Here is a 14,913-nt window from a genome sequence, read left to right as displayed (position 1 = left end):
TACATTTATTCCAGCTCTGCCTGTGCAGAGAGCCTAGGAATCATGACATCCGAGTAGCAATGAGCACACCCAGCACTCCAGCACCCAGATCTTGTTTTCTAAGTATCATTCTCTACCAAAAGGAACCAGACCTAAGTGGAGAAATTGGTGAGCTCAATGCTGGGGAAAGCAAAGTACAATATGTCCTTGGAACAGCTGTTGTGCTCAAAAGTCAGGAAATGCCCAGAGAATGATGGAGCATGTGAAAAATGTTCAGGCACCAGGTTGAAAGAGCTTCAGTTGGCCAAATCTGGGATAGTTTAGCATGAAAACAAACAAACACTGATAGAAAAGAATGATAAACTATCTAATAAAGAAAGAAACCATGACTCCATGCTGATATAAATTACACACCAACAACGACAAATAAATGGGGAGAGGAAAAAGCTCTTTACTGTAGAAAGTCAATTAATAAATGTAAAAGGTATAGTGGAAGTAGTGATTACCATTTTGTAATCACTATAATAATAGTTGATTCAGGCAAGAATCACCAATGGATGGTAAAAGTATAGGTGTAAGTTTGAGGAGAGTAGTTTATTTATACCATCTCAAAGTATCTACCTGCAGGACACATGTCATTATAACGTTATTATAAAATAATAACTTTACTAGTCGAGAAATAACCAAATAATTAACATTGCCAATAATGGGACCAACCGACAGCTTCTGCTTCCTTCTATAATGTGCTGCGAAGAAAGTGTCACCTCTTAGGTATTTTTTGCTAAAAGTGTGTGGATTAAGAATGTCACCTACCATACCAGTAAATAAAGGATGTTGTGGCCATCAAGCCATAGCTCCTGCAGCCACCCCTGACTGTGCACACTGAGGGCATTCAGGATGGAAAAAGGCAGGATACTGGCTCTAGATAGTTAAAGTGCATTTCAAAGGGATTATTTCATTAAGTCTGGACTCTTGCACCTTCCCATACTTAGAAAAGTGCTAAATTCATTAACTTGAGATGTATCATTTTCTTTAATTAACAATAATCTTTTGATGTTCTTTAATTAACAATAATCTACCTGGTTTTTGTTGCAAAAAAACCTATACATACTGGCTCCTCCCTTGCTTCTTGGAACAGTCCCTCCGAGTTATCTGAGAGGCTGTCTTCTGGGCTTACGTCCTCAGAAAATCTACTGAATAAAACATAATTCTCAACTTTCAGGTTGTACATTTTTTTTCAGTCGACAAGTGCATAACCTGAATCTACCCACGAGCAAACATCAGACAAACTCAAATTGAGGGGCATTCTACAAAATAATTGGCCTGCACTCTTCAAAAATGTCAGCATCATGAAATTCAAAGGAAGACCAAGGAATGGTTTCAGTTTAAAGGAGACTAAAAAGACATGGCAACTGAATCCCTCGCATAATCTTGGATTTTCTTTTGCTGAAAGGGATATTATTAGGACAGAGAGTGAGATATGGATAAGGTATATAGATAAAAAATAGCACTGTGTTAGTGATAATTTCCTGATTTTGATAATTAGTACTGTGGTTATGTGCTAGAAAAAACACAATGAAGTATTGAAAGGGAGGTCATGTCTGAACTTACTTTTAAACAATCCAGAAAAAAAAATGCATACAAGAGAGAGAATAAGGCAAATAAACAAATGTAGTAAAATGTTAATATTTGGGGAATCCAAGGGAAAGGTATCCTAGAAATCTTTGTATGATTCTTGCAACCTTTCTCTAAGTGTGAAATTATGTTAAAAAAAGAACAAGTTGAGTTAACTATTAAGGAAACGTTGCAAGTGGTTTTCAAAAACAAGTTCTAGTGGACATTTATTTACCCTTTCCCCATCCGTCAAGCACATTTCTTACTTCGTCATTTCCAAGATTTTCTCCTGAAAAACTTCATTTTACCATGAAACATTAAAATGAAAAGAGTGCCAAGCACTTTAAAACTGATAGCAAGTTAATTCAAGTAAAAATGTTACAGGATTTTTTCTTTTAAGCAAATGAGGGAGAGTATACATTTTCATTAGTTTTGATTAAATTAGTAAATTTAAATTACATTTAATTAACTTAATAGGCCCAGAATTTCTTTCCTTTTTTGGGAGGGGTGGAGTGAGAGTAGATGATGCCTTAAAAAAATACTGTTTTTCCTCTTTGCTTGTAGAGTAGAAAAATTTTACTAAATGTAAAATATAAATATAATAAAATATATACAAATGTAATAAAATGTAAGTAAGTATAATACAAAATATAAACCTATTTCTTTTATTTGTAGTTAAAATGTTGATTTTCAGTTTCAGATCTTTTCAGCGTCTAAGGCAAAAAAGAATTTTAAAATCAATCCACTAGAGGACGCCAATGATCATATTATCTATCTTAAAGTCGAAAAGACATACATTCAGCTAATTCTATTTTATGATCCAGACCAACTTTTTCCACATCACAAAGTGACCCTTTCAGTTTTTCCATACTTCTTTGCAAACTGACCTTATTTAAAGTTCAGTTTGAATTTGACTCAACAGGTGTTGTGAGTTGAAATCCTTGGAAGGGTTCCTTTGCATAGAATCCGGGAGTCCTATATTTCTTAAAAATCTTTTTCTCTCTACCTCCCCAATCAGCCTTGGAACAGATGACCCGAATTTGATTTTCTGCTCTGCACTGGGTCACATTTTCACTTTAATATTTCATGTTTTTAAGTTATAACGATGAAACTTTCAATAAAATTGACTTTATAGTACTATGATTTGAATTTGGTTGTCATCTTTATTTATGTAACAAATGCTAGTTTTTAAAGCAACTCCTTGGTCAAAAAACTATACTAGGCACACTCTGTTGTAAAAGATGACCTACATATATCTGCCATCAGGGAATTAAATTTTTGGTAGGGGAGATATAGCATGTATGTGACACCTGTAATACAAGATAGACTGTGATAAGTTTCAAAGGAGAGGTATAGTGTTATGAAAATTCAGAATCTTACTTGTCCATAAATTAATTTGTTTTAGGCTTGGTTCCGTTTATTTTCAGCTCTAAGGCCATGTTCATTTGAATGATTAATATAAGGATACACTTTACTTCCTGTGGTTCTTTTGTCCTTGGATCATATTTTTAAAATTTCTTTATGTTTTTTTTTACTCTCATGCCTGGCCCCAGTTCTCATCAATGTTTGTTTTATTTTGCCCTCAACAATAGCAATCTGTGTTCCATATTTACAGTCCTTGCAGATGCTATTCCTCATAGCATATTATTTTTAACCTTCACCTTACCCACACTAGTGACAACATGACCTAATCTTTTCCAAAGGTGATTAACATTAGAAGATGTGCTCAGGTTCCTCTCATCTATAAAAGGGAGATATTAATAGTATCTGCCTCTAGGATAGATGACATGACAATTAACAAGTGAATACTTGCACTTAGAGTAGTGCCTGGCACACACTATGTAAATTATAATCATTATTAAAATAAAAATTTAGAGGCACACAACATAAATATGTATCATATATATATGATATATGTGTGTGTGTGTGTGTCTGTGTTTTTTTGGCTGTGCCATGGGTGGGGCATGCGAGATCTTAGTTCCCTGACCAGGGATTGCAACTGTGCCCCCTGTATTGGGAGCACAGAGTCTTAACTGCTGGACTGCCAGGGAAGTCCCTCTGATGTCTCTCTCTCTCTCTTCTTTTTTTTTATAATTTGTAAGAGTGTCTTTTTAAAGGTAATTAATTAATTTATTATTGTCTGCTTTGGGTTTTCGTTGCTGCACACAGGCTTTTCTCTAGCTGTGGGGAGCAGGGGCTACTCTTTGTTGTGGTGTGCGGGCTTCTCATTGCGGTGGCTTCTCCTGTTGCAGAGCATGGGCTCTAGGTGCACAGGCTTCAGTAGTTGTGGCACATAGGCTTAGTTGCTCTGCGGCATGTAGCATCTTCCTGGACCAGGGATCGAACCTTGTGCCCTGCATCGACAGGTGGATTCTTAACCACTGCGCCACCAGGGAAGTCGGTCCCTCTGATATCACTTAACTATCTAGTCTCACCTTAAGATTTTCCTGTCTTTTTCTTCTTCAGCCTCCCACAGGAAGAAAGAAAATAGACAATATTGTATAGTGCTATATATTGTAGTCATTAAAAACTCTGGGTATGGAGCTAACTGGATGTACTGACACCTGCACTTAATAGATGGTAATCTTGGCCATGTTACATAGCATTCATAATCTTAGTTTATTCATGAATAAAATAAAGATAATAATTGTATCTAATTTATACAGTTATTGGGAGCCTGACATGAAGTAATGAACACAGAAGGGAGTTCCCTGGTGGCCTAGTGGTTAGGATTCTGGGCTTTCACTGCTGTGGCCTGGGTTCAATCCATGCTCGGGGAGCTGAGACCCCTCAAGCCCTGCAGCATTGTTGAAAAAAACAAAACAAGACAAAACAAAAACACAATACAGAAGAGGGACTTTCCTGGCGGTCCAGTGGTTAAGACTCTGCACTCCCAATGCAGGGAGCCCATGTTCGAACTAGATTCCGCACGCTGCAACTAAAGATCCCGCAGGCGGCAAAGAAGATCCCTCGTGCCTCAACTAAGACCTGGTGCAGGTAAATAAATAAATGAATGAATGAATAAATAAATAAATATTTACCCCCCCCCCACAGAAGCATTTAGCACAATTCCTGGCACATATTTATGTACTGAATAACTGTTATTTATCAAAATCATCATCATTATTGTTATTTTTGCTATTAGCATGCTATTACTATGTTCCAGTACTGTTTTGGGCATATTGTACACATGTAAAGAGTATTTATTGAATGTAAACTGCTTGTCAAGTTCAGAAGTGCATTCTAGCCCTGTAAATTCTGTGTGTAACAGGCAAGCCTTCACATTTATTCAGACCACGTCTTCACACCAAAGAATAAAGGATTGCTCATATACAACAGACCCTCCAAATCTGTGGGTTCCACATCTGCATATTCAACCAACTGCAGATGGAAAAATATTTGGAAAAAAAATTTCAGAAAGTTCCAAAAAGCAAAACTTGAATTTGCCAAGCTCCAGCAGCTAGTTACATAACACTTACATTGTATTTACAATTATTTACCTAGCATTTACACTGTATTAGGTATTATAAGTAATCTAGATTTAAAGTATATGGGAGGATGTGCGTAGGTTACATGAAAATACTATATGCCATTTTATATAAGGGACTTGAGCATCTGGGAAATTTATTATCTGCAGCCACGGGGTGGGGTGGGGGGAGAGGGAGGGTATCCAGGAACCAATTCCCCAGGACACTGAGGGATGACCATGTCTTCCCTGCAGGCCTGGGTTACCTATAGAATTAAAAAGCTGTCAACATGTAATTCACACTAGTAACACAGATAAACTAATGATGTGAACTCTATCTGCAAATAATTTGCTGCTCTGGAGTTCTTGTGGTCTTAGGTGACTGTCATTGGAAATCTTATTATTTTTAATTAGATATGGACACATCTAATTCAGGAAATATTTTCTTCTTAACATGCACTTACTAGCCTAACCACAACCAGTTTTAAATCAGATATCCTTTCAGGTTCTGTTTGTTGCCTTGCCTCCCCTCCACTCCTCTCCTCTCCCCTGCCCTTCCCTTCCCTTTCTTTTCCCTTCCTTTTCTTCCTCACCCTTCCTCCCTTTCTTCGTTTCTTATCCTGCTTTTAGACATGATACTTCCAAGACTTGAATCATTATGCTCTGGCATATAGAGCTTTCAGAGTGAGTAGGACAGGTTGGTGACTAGGGAGTATATTGGCCAAATTTACTTATCAGTCAGAATAAATGTCATAATTTGAGAAATATAAAGTAATCTTTGTATAAGCAATTTTCTTTGCTGTTTCTTAAATAATTATTTAATTTTCATACTCATATTTCCCTATTATTTTTTTCTCCTGATTTCAAAAACCCTGTTATGAAGGAAATAATGAAGATAGGAAAAGAGGAAGGAATGAACGCTGAGTGTTTAGGTGTAAAGTCTTGTACTGGATGGTTTTATATATCTTACTCGTTACAATTGAAAGTTACAAAGGAATTGTAATTCTTTACAGTTACCCTTTTAAACTTAGTTAACTAATTTACTCAGATAGCTGGTAAGAGACAGCATTGAGATCTGAAACCAGCTTTGTTTAAATCCAGTATCCATGCTATTTTGACTATCCCATTGACTTTCAGACTTGCAATGGGATCTGAGGTCTTCAGAGACTATGACCAAGCAGAGCACTGGGGCTCCTTTATCCCTATTTGACCAGAGCAAGTCCACTTATATCTGTTTCATTTACTGAAGCTCCACACAGAATTCCATTTTAAAAGAAAATTCCATTACTAGCAAAAAGTATGACATGTTGGCCACACTATGTTAAAACTTTTGAAAATATATCCCCAAATCATCACAGAACTCTGAGGTTATTAGAAAGGTGGAAAAGCAAGGTGGTCAGTTTGAAATTTGGTCATTCTGAGCTCTAGCAAAATGTCATAAATTCTTAGATTCTTAGCAATGTGACAACTAGCTCATTAGTTTATTTCTTCATTCAACTTAGGTATGAATTACTCAAGTGATAGAATATCAATATATGCACCAAAAGATGAACATAAAAGTCATCCTTTCAATGTAAATTAGCCACGACAGGATGCGCCTTTGTCAGTGGGCTTCTCCGTGGAGCGTGGTGAAGCTTGAGGTGTACTCACTGTGTATCCCATGGTCTGGAAATAAAAAGCACCCCCTACCTCTTGTCTTCCCCATCAACTACACATAACATTAGTCACAGGGTTGAAACCTCTTTTATTCAGAGAGAGAGCAGAGAGATATAATAAAAAGATAAACTGGACTTAGTGAAATGACAGGAGTCCAACAGGCCAAGTGGCATTGGACAAACAATGAATCCCTTTAAACCAGTGCTTTTCAAACTGTGGGTTGTACCCATCAGTTGGTTGTAATCAGCATTAAAGAATGAAGTGGAACAGAGTAGAATATTTATTTTATGAAAACTTTTCTCAGTTATAAGTGTGTGAGAGAGACAAAGTCTTTATGTAGTATGTATATCTTTCTGTTACTGTCAAAAAAGTTTGAAGGACATTGCTTTCCAAGGTTCTCTTTGTATGTTCTTTTATATGTGAAATGGGGACAATAACACAGCTTTTATGTACCTCACAGAGTCAATGTAAATACCAAATAAGATTATGACTGTGCGGTTTTTCAGGAAACTTCAGCAAAGTGCTTTATAAATTTAAAGTGTTGCTGAAATCAAAAATGGGTCTTTTGTTTTACAAAATGAAGAATACTACCATTTTCTGTGGCCCATATTCACACAAATCTCTCAGGTAGAGTAATGTATTTGAGCTCAGGCTATTACATGAAATTCCTAAACAATTCGAAATTAAGTTCATATTTTCTTTTCATTACATCAAGACAGATAAATATTTGGCATTTTCTTTCTGTTATTGCTGTGATAGACTTAGATGAAAATAATTGAATTAATACATCAATATTTTATTTAGAGTCTCTGGGAGAGTCCTTTAAAAGAAAGTGAAATTGTGGGTTTGTGTTTGTTATTATCACAAATTGACTTATTTAGACTTTTGTTTAGACTTCCATCTGCATCAATATCCCAAATTACCAAATGCTCTCCAAATAGCTCTTTTACTACTAGCCTGCCTTCTCTCCCCCTTCAAACAAATAGACAGGCAGACAAACAAACAAACCCTTCTGTTCCCAACCTACCTGTCTATTCCAATGGTTTTAAAACTCCTTGGCTAAAAATATTGGAACTTTATTTTACTTTGGTCTATTACTAACCCCCCTAAATCCAATTTGTTGCCAAGCTTTGTTTTTTGGTTGAAACGTCCCTCATAAATACTATCAACCTCCTCTAACACCATCCTAGCCTCCAACCTAATCACCTCATCACCAGATGACCTGAAAAGTCTTCTTTGCCTCTCTCGACTCTATTTGGTTTATGTAATTTTCTCAAAACATTTTTATTAAACATCATTTTAATAATGTACAACATGATGGCTACAGTTAACACTGATGTATGATGTATAGAAAAGTTGTTGAGAGTAAATCCTAAGCATTCTCATCACAAGGAGAAAATTTTTCTTTTTTCTTTTCTTTTTACTGTATCAATATGAGATGATGGATGTTAGCAGAACCTATTGTGGTAATCATTTCACAATATATGTAAATCAAACTATCATGCTGTACCCCTTAAACTTATACAGTGATGTATAGCAATTATTTCTCAATAAAACTGGAAATAAGAAAAAAAAACCCCAAAAAGTATTTTACTCCTTGCACATGACTCATGAAGGCTATATGGCTTCCACATTATTTTCAGAATTTCCCCTGGATATTGGTGTCTTCTGTTATATACATCCATTCCACCCCCAATGATTGATTCATTTATCCAAACTTTTTTTTTCTTTCTTTCTTTTTTTTTTCTTTCTTTTTTTTTGTAAAAGGTGAAAGGTCTACTTGATCTGGAGAGAAACGGGAGTATCCAAACATTTAAAATTTCTATTTTTGTTGGGTATCTCATTGTGTACTGTGAATATTAAGTTGAACATAACAGTCTTCACTGTTGTAAGAGCAAATACCATAATGGCAATTGCAAACAAATACATAATCTTAATGTTTTCTGACAAAGAAATAATGTGCCATGACGTCAAAGGAAAAACAGCAACCACCAAATCTAATTTCCTGCTATTTCTCAACTCTCAGTCTTTCACTTCAGCCAAACAAGTCTCCTATGAAAATTAGTCACTTTTCAACCTTTGCTGAGAAATATATGTGATCCTTGGCTTACTTTTTCCATCCAAAAATCATTCATCTTTAAAAACTCAGTTCATCCTTCTTTTACCCTAAAACCTTCCTTCACCATTTCAACTTTGTTCATGTTTCTCTCTCTTCTTACACTTCTAGTATGTTTAAAAACTTTTTGGTATATAGTTATATTCATTTTATGTAAGTTTTGTCTCTACAACTGAATGACACTTTCTTTGAGGGCTGTTTCTTTGTTCCATCAGTACCCGGCTCAGTGTTAGGAACCTAACTTGTGTTTATCTTTTCTAAGAAAACTGAACAATACACAGCACTCCTACTTTAAAGAAGTAAAATGGCAAATTTCAGAGCATAAGCCTTTGCTAAGCAACCTCATTTTAAGTGACATATTTGCTAAACTAATTCTTGTATATGCAGTCACTGTGAGAATAATTATAATATACTTTTTTCCAGGGAAATGAAAGCATTTTGATTTTTCCCATTTCTTCTTCAATAAAACACACACTGATATACAAAAAATGTTAAGTGAGGAATTGGTGGGAGAATTTAGATATCTCGCTTTCTAGTGCAAGAAAATGCACTAGAAGGAAAGAAAAAAATTTTTGTGTTACAAATATACAGATTTTATTATAAATAAAATACTATTTTTTTAAACATAAAATAAATGCCAAGTGTTGCATTTTATTTACTACCCTGGAGAACAAGACTGTAGCTTTTAAGGCAAACAGCTAAAGTGAAGGCACATGGAAAAGGGCAAAGGGAAAATTTCAGGGAATAGCTATGTATGTTCCCTGTGACACCCAGCATTCTGCCGCAGCCACCTTGTCAATTTTATTAATAAAATACAGATAACTAGAACTATACAATAAAATAATGGCTATATTGCAGGAGTGTCATTAAGGTATCATCTTATAAATAACTTTTATTTTAAAAATAAAATTCTGCTTATGTGTCCTAGATATTGTAAATTGAGCTGCGATGAACATTGTGGTACATGACTCTTTTTGAATTATGGTTTTCTCAGGGTATATGCCCAGTAGTGGGATTGCTGGGTCATATGGTAGTTCTATTTGTAGTTTTTTTTTTTTTTTTTTTTCCCAGACGCGCAGGCTCAGCGGCCATGGCTCATGGGCCCATCCGCTCTGCGGCATGTGGGATCTTCCTGGACCGGGGCATGAACCCATGTTCCCTGCATCGGCAGGTGGACTCCCAACCACTGCGCCACCAGGGAAGCCCCTATTTGTAGTTTTTTAAGGAACCTCCATACTGTTCTCCATAGTGGCTGTATCAATTTACATTCCCACGAACAGTGCAAGAAGGATCCCTTTTCTCCACACCCTCTCCAGCATTTATTGTTTCTAGATTTTTGATCATGGCCATTCTGACCAGTGTGAGGTGATATCTCATTGTAGTTTTGATTTGCATTTCTCTAATGATTAGTGATGGGAGCATTCTTTCATGTGTTTGTTGGCAATCTGTATATCTTCTTTGAAGAAATGTCTATTTAGGTCTTCTGCCCATTTTTTGGATTGAGTTGTTTGTTTTATTGATATTGAGCTGCATGAGCTGCTCATAAATTTGGAGATTAATCCTTTGTCAGTTGCTTCATTTGCAAATATTTTCTCCCATTCTGAGTGTTGTCTTTTGGTCTTGTTTATGGTTTCCTTTGCAGTGCAAAAGCTTTTAAGTTTCATTAGGTCCCATTTGTTTATTTTTGTTTTTATTTCCATTTCTCTAGTGTATATGGACATATGTACACTACCAAATATAAAATAGATAGCTAGTGGGAAGCAGACGCATAGCACAGGGAGATCAGCTTGGTGCTTTGTGACCACCTAGAGGGGTTGGATAGGGAGGGTGGGAGCGAGGGAGACACAAGAGGGAGGAGATATGGAGTTATATGTATATGTGTAACTGATTCACTTTGTTATAAAGCAGAAACTAATACACCATTGTAAAGCAATTATACTCCAATAAAAATGTTAAAAAAATAAAAATAAAAATAAAATTCTGTTTAAAAATATACCACACAGATGGAAAAGGAGAAAAGAAACAACAACAACAACAGCGAATCCCCAAAATTTCACTGTGGCCTAAGACTTACTGGAGTGAACCTGATCCATAGGCTAGATGGAAAACTACCTTAACAGTCTATCTTCAGTCCTTTTCCTGCAACCTTGACAAAAACGTCTGTTAGGATGTGGCCACTTAACAAGAGGAACTAGCTGGGAAACACTGATGTGAACACTTGGCAAGAAAGAGCCGTGCTTCCTGTTATATAAGAGGCCTGAGAGGAGGAATGGAGTGGAAGCTTAGGAAGATGCCAGGTCAAAACACTGGTGAGTCAAATCTGGGATGCAAGGAAGAGATGGAAAGGGGAAGAGCTAGGTTAGACCACCTCTCCCTCTCTGCCTTTCTGCAGCACAATCCCTGATGCCCTAGAAGTACTCAGTAATTATGCAGTCCCTCATCAAAATGATCCATCCAGCTCAAACAATTGCCAGAAGGTTTTAATGTCTTGCACTATTTAGTGAGTCCTGTGTGACAGTTTTTATTTGTTTGTTTTTTCTTTTTATGCCACCTGGCCAGCTTAGAATGTCTAGATAAATTTCCATTTGTAGTGACAAGTTTTTGGAGAATCACAGTAAACTCTGACTTTACTTCTTGACACATCCTTGTACCCTGGGTTCACCATAGAGTACATTTACAAGCATAGAGACAACTTGTTCATCTGTTATTAAAGGATCTTTGCCATTTTCAAGAATGTGTCCTTTTCTTCAGAGATCTGACTGTTGAAGAGGCAGATTCTGCAGGTCAATCAACCAGGTTGCCTCTGACGAAGACAGTCTGGAGAGATATCTGCTTTCTATAGGAGAGGGCCTTGCCTGAACCAACAGTCTTATAGTTTTGCTAACAGCCTGTTACAGTCTAGCCTACCTCCAGAAAAGCTCAAGTCAACCTCAGGGAAATGTTCAAATTTCCAAAAGTCTGAGATTTCCCACATTTCCTCTTTATTCAATCGCACATAGCTGCAAACTGCAGAAAAAACATACTAATCAAGTATAGTTCTCTCTAAGCTGCAGTGACAGAAGACTCAAGAAGCCCCAAATAAAACAAGTTATACATACTTTCTACCTATGCAAATTTCATTGTTCCTAAAGATTCTCTCAATTTACCATGTCAACCTGAGTGAAAGGAAAAGTAGATGGAAGAATAGAATGGGGATGAGGTCAAATTTGAGAATAGCTACATTTTCAGGGAGCATTTACTAGGTACCAGAGATTATGATAGACACTTTAACACACTGTTCATTTAATCATCACAAAAGGTGCATAAAGTAGGCATTACCTCCATTTTATAAATGAAGGAATGAAACCCAGAGGGGTTAAGACATTTGCCCAAGGTAACAGAGCAGAGCCAGGATTAAATTCCATACTCTGACTTCCAGAGCCCAAGCTCTTAGAGATAATACAATACTGCCTTTGACAAGACCTTCATTCAAATTTATATAGGAAATCTGTGATCTCCATGTCCTAAAAAGTTTATGATACTGGTTTACCTGTGGTCCAGCAAAGATGCTACTGAGGAGCCAGGCCAAGCCAATCATGAGCTGTCCGAGCTTGTTGTTCCTTTTCACAGCTAGGGGCCTCGTGATGGCCAGGGAGCGGTCCAGGCTGATCACCACCATGACGAAGGCGGGGGCGTACATGGAGAAAAGCTTCAGATAGCTGAGGACTTTGCAGAGGAGTTCTCCAGCATACCATTGCACAGTAATGTTCCACATTCCATCCAGTGGCATGACAATCAGAGTCTCCAACAGGTTGGCTAAGGTCAAATGTTTTAAAAGCACTTTCATTCTTGAGAGTTTTTTCCCTTTCTCTTTCCTTTGAGTCCACTTCTGAAGTTTCAACAAGAAAGAAGCATTGAAAGTTGTGGAGAGTAGAAAAAGGAAGAAAGTAACTGTCACTCGAATCTTTCCAGATAAGGTCAGTGTGGGGAGGTTGCCCTGTGTCAGCAGGATGCTGCTGTTGATTGCTGAGCAGTGATTTTGATTCTGTTCAGGAGAGGCACTGTTTGCCATCCTTCACGGCTGATATAGCTTCAAAACTTCTGTTTCTGGCACTTCTGATGTTTTAATTGTAATTGCACTCAAAGTCCTGTTTTATTTCAGCCTTCTTTGAAGAGAAACGTTACGGGTTTATATTTATGTCAAATTTTGTCCCTGAGATACTTTATATTTAAAGTGAAAGATCAAGGTGAACTTGTTTTGTGGGCTTATAATCCAACAGAGTGCTAAAGCGAGCAAACATTTTCTGAGGGCCAAATGTAACTGTAGTATCTCAGCAGATGGCCTGGTTTCCACAACATTTTTCTTAAGTGAAGAAGGACGTTTGAAACTTAATTTTATATTTAAAATTCACTTAGGATACGGTTCAAATAACTCTAATGAAGAGATTTTCTAAAAACTATTACATGTCAACAGATGCAAAATGAAAAAGAAGAAAAATACTAAAAAAAGAACTTGATCCAGTTAAAATTTGTTGTATTAAGAAACTAATATATTTCTCAAAAACATTTGTTTTCTTTTCAATCACACACTGCTGAGCATTCAAACACTAGATAAATAGATTTATTTAAAACCATCCTCCACAAAACACCAAATTAATACCTTAACAGTTAGAATCAATTTGATCTGATATAAATTGGGCTGCATTCAAATTTACCAATCAGTCTTAACAGTCCGATTATCCATGCTTAAGTTAGAGTAAAATCATTAACTATTTTTTCTGTTATTACCTTGATTTCATAATTGTCTAAATATTGTACCTGCCATTATTGTGCATATTGCATAAGGTGACTAGGTATTGGAGAGAATACTGTATAAATGCTGTAACCACATCTATGTATGTTTATATATAATATGAATATTTGTTTATATCCCTTTATATGCAATCTGATTGTTTCACATTAGGGTCACTTAGAAACTTTCTCTGTGTTGTTGCTTTAACTTTCATGATGAGTGCTTGATGATGTTGTTTACGAATACTGGTATGACTTAGATTGGAATTTATTAAATCACCAGCTTGATTTGTCGTATGTCAACTAGTTTGCTTCTGTGACAGCCAAAGAAGGAATAATGTTAAGAATAAAGGTGGCTATTTTAATTTATATGGTCCATTCTTTTTGGTTCATTTATTTGTTTGTTCTGTCTTATATTCATTTATTTAATAAATAATTACTAAATACCTGCTATATATATATACTATCTTGGCCTTAGCAGGTGATTAAAACGTGAATATGGGTGGCCTTACCTGGTGGCGTAGTGGTTGAGAGTCCGCCTGCCGATGCAGGGGACATGGGTTCATGCCCCGGTCCAGGAAGATCCCACGTGCCGCAGAGCGGCTGGGCCCGTGAGCCATGGCCGATGAGCCTGCACGTCCGGAGCCAAAACGTGAATATGGCATCACCCAGGCCCTGAAGGAACCTATTTGGTACTATAGAAGATTAGACAAGAGGACTGGATTTACCTTATGTGCCTCCTCAGTTCCTGCTGTGGTGGCTCCTGGGTCTTGAGCAGCTTAGACCAGTTGCTTACTTGGGTTCCCCTTTGGTTGTTACCACATGCCCAGAAATACTGGCTTTTCTCACTACTTCTAGACTTGGATGAACTATTATACTGCAGGACATGAAATCTGGCTTCTTAAGTGCCTTTCTGAAGGATCTAGAAATACTTTCGAATGGATTATTTTGGTCCTGAAATAAACTACTTTAGAAAAATTAGTGGGAGGAATAGATGAGTCAGAAATCAAGAGGCATGTGTTTTCTAGAAAAATGAAACAATGCATTTTTAAGCAGAAATATAGCATAAGTATACAGTTCATGCTACTCATTATTTGTGGTAATTCTGTTCTACAGAGTTGCCATGAATTCTGAGTTAGTGAAAACTGAACCGTTGCTCTTAGTGAAGATACAGGGTTAGGTTTCTCCAAGCCAAAAACATCATTTGCATCATACAGATTCATTTGCCAGTGTCTTTGTAAAACAAGCCCAAGCTCATCAGTGTTGAACACCTGCTACTCCACATAACCCTCTTCCTGTATAACACAGAGCA

At 36.7% G+C, this 14,913-nt stretch overlaps 1 protein-coding gene across 2 annotated transcripts in view; it reads right to left on the bottom strand.

Annotated features, from left to right (window-relative positions):
- Positions 1-12,882, bottom strand: part of GNRHR (gonadotropin releasing hormone receptor) — a 30,581-nt gene extending 17,699 nt beyond the window's left edge. For both annotated transcript variants that reach the window (XM_060090548.1, XM_060090556.1), the window contains exon 1: positions 12,361-12,882. In XM_060090548.1, the coding sequence (XP_059946531.1) occupies positions 12,361-12,882 (522 nt within the window). The remainder of the gene's footprint in view (positions 1-12,360) is intronic.
- Positions 12,883-14,913: the final 2,031 nt, after the last annotated feature.

This window comes from Mesoplodon densirostris, chromosome 1 (genome assembly GCF_025265405.1).
Source record: "Mesoplodon densirostris isolate mMesDen1 chromosome 1, mMesDen1 primary haplotype, whole genome shotgun sequence".
Taxonomy (NCBI): domain Eukaryota; kingdom Metazoa; phylum Chordata; class Mammalia; order Artiodactyla; family Ziphiidae; genus Mesoplodon; species Mesoplodon densirostris.
The sequence above is the reverse complement of the archived record's forward strand: the minus strand, read 5'-3'. Positions and strand labels throughout refer to the sequence as shown.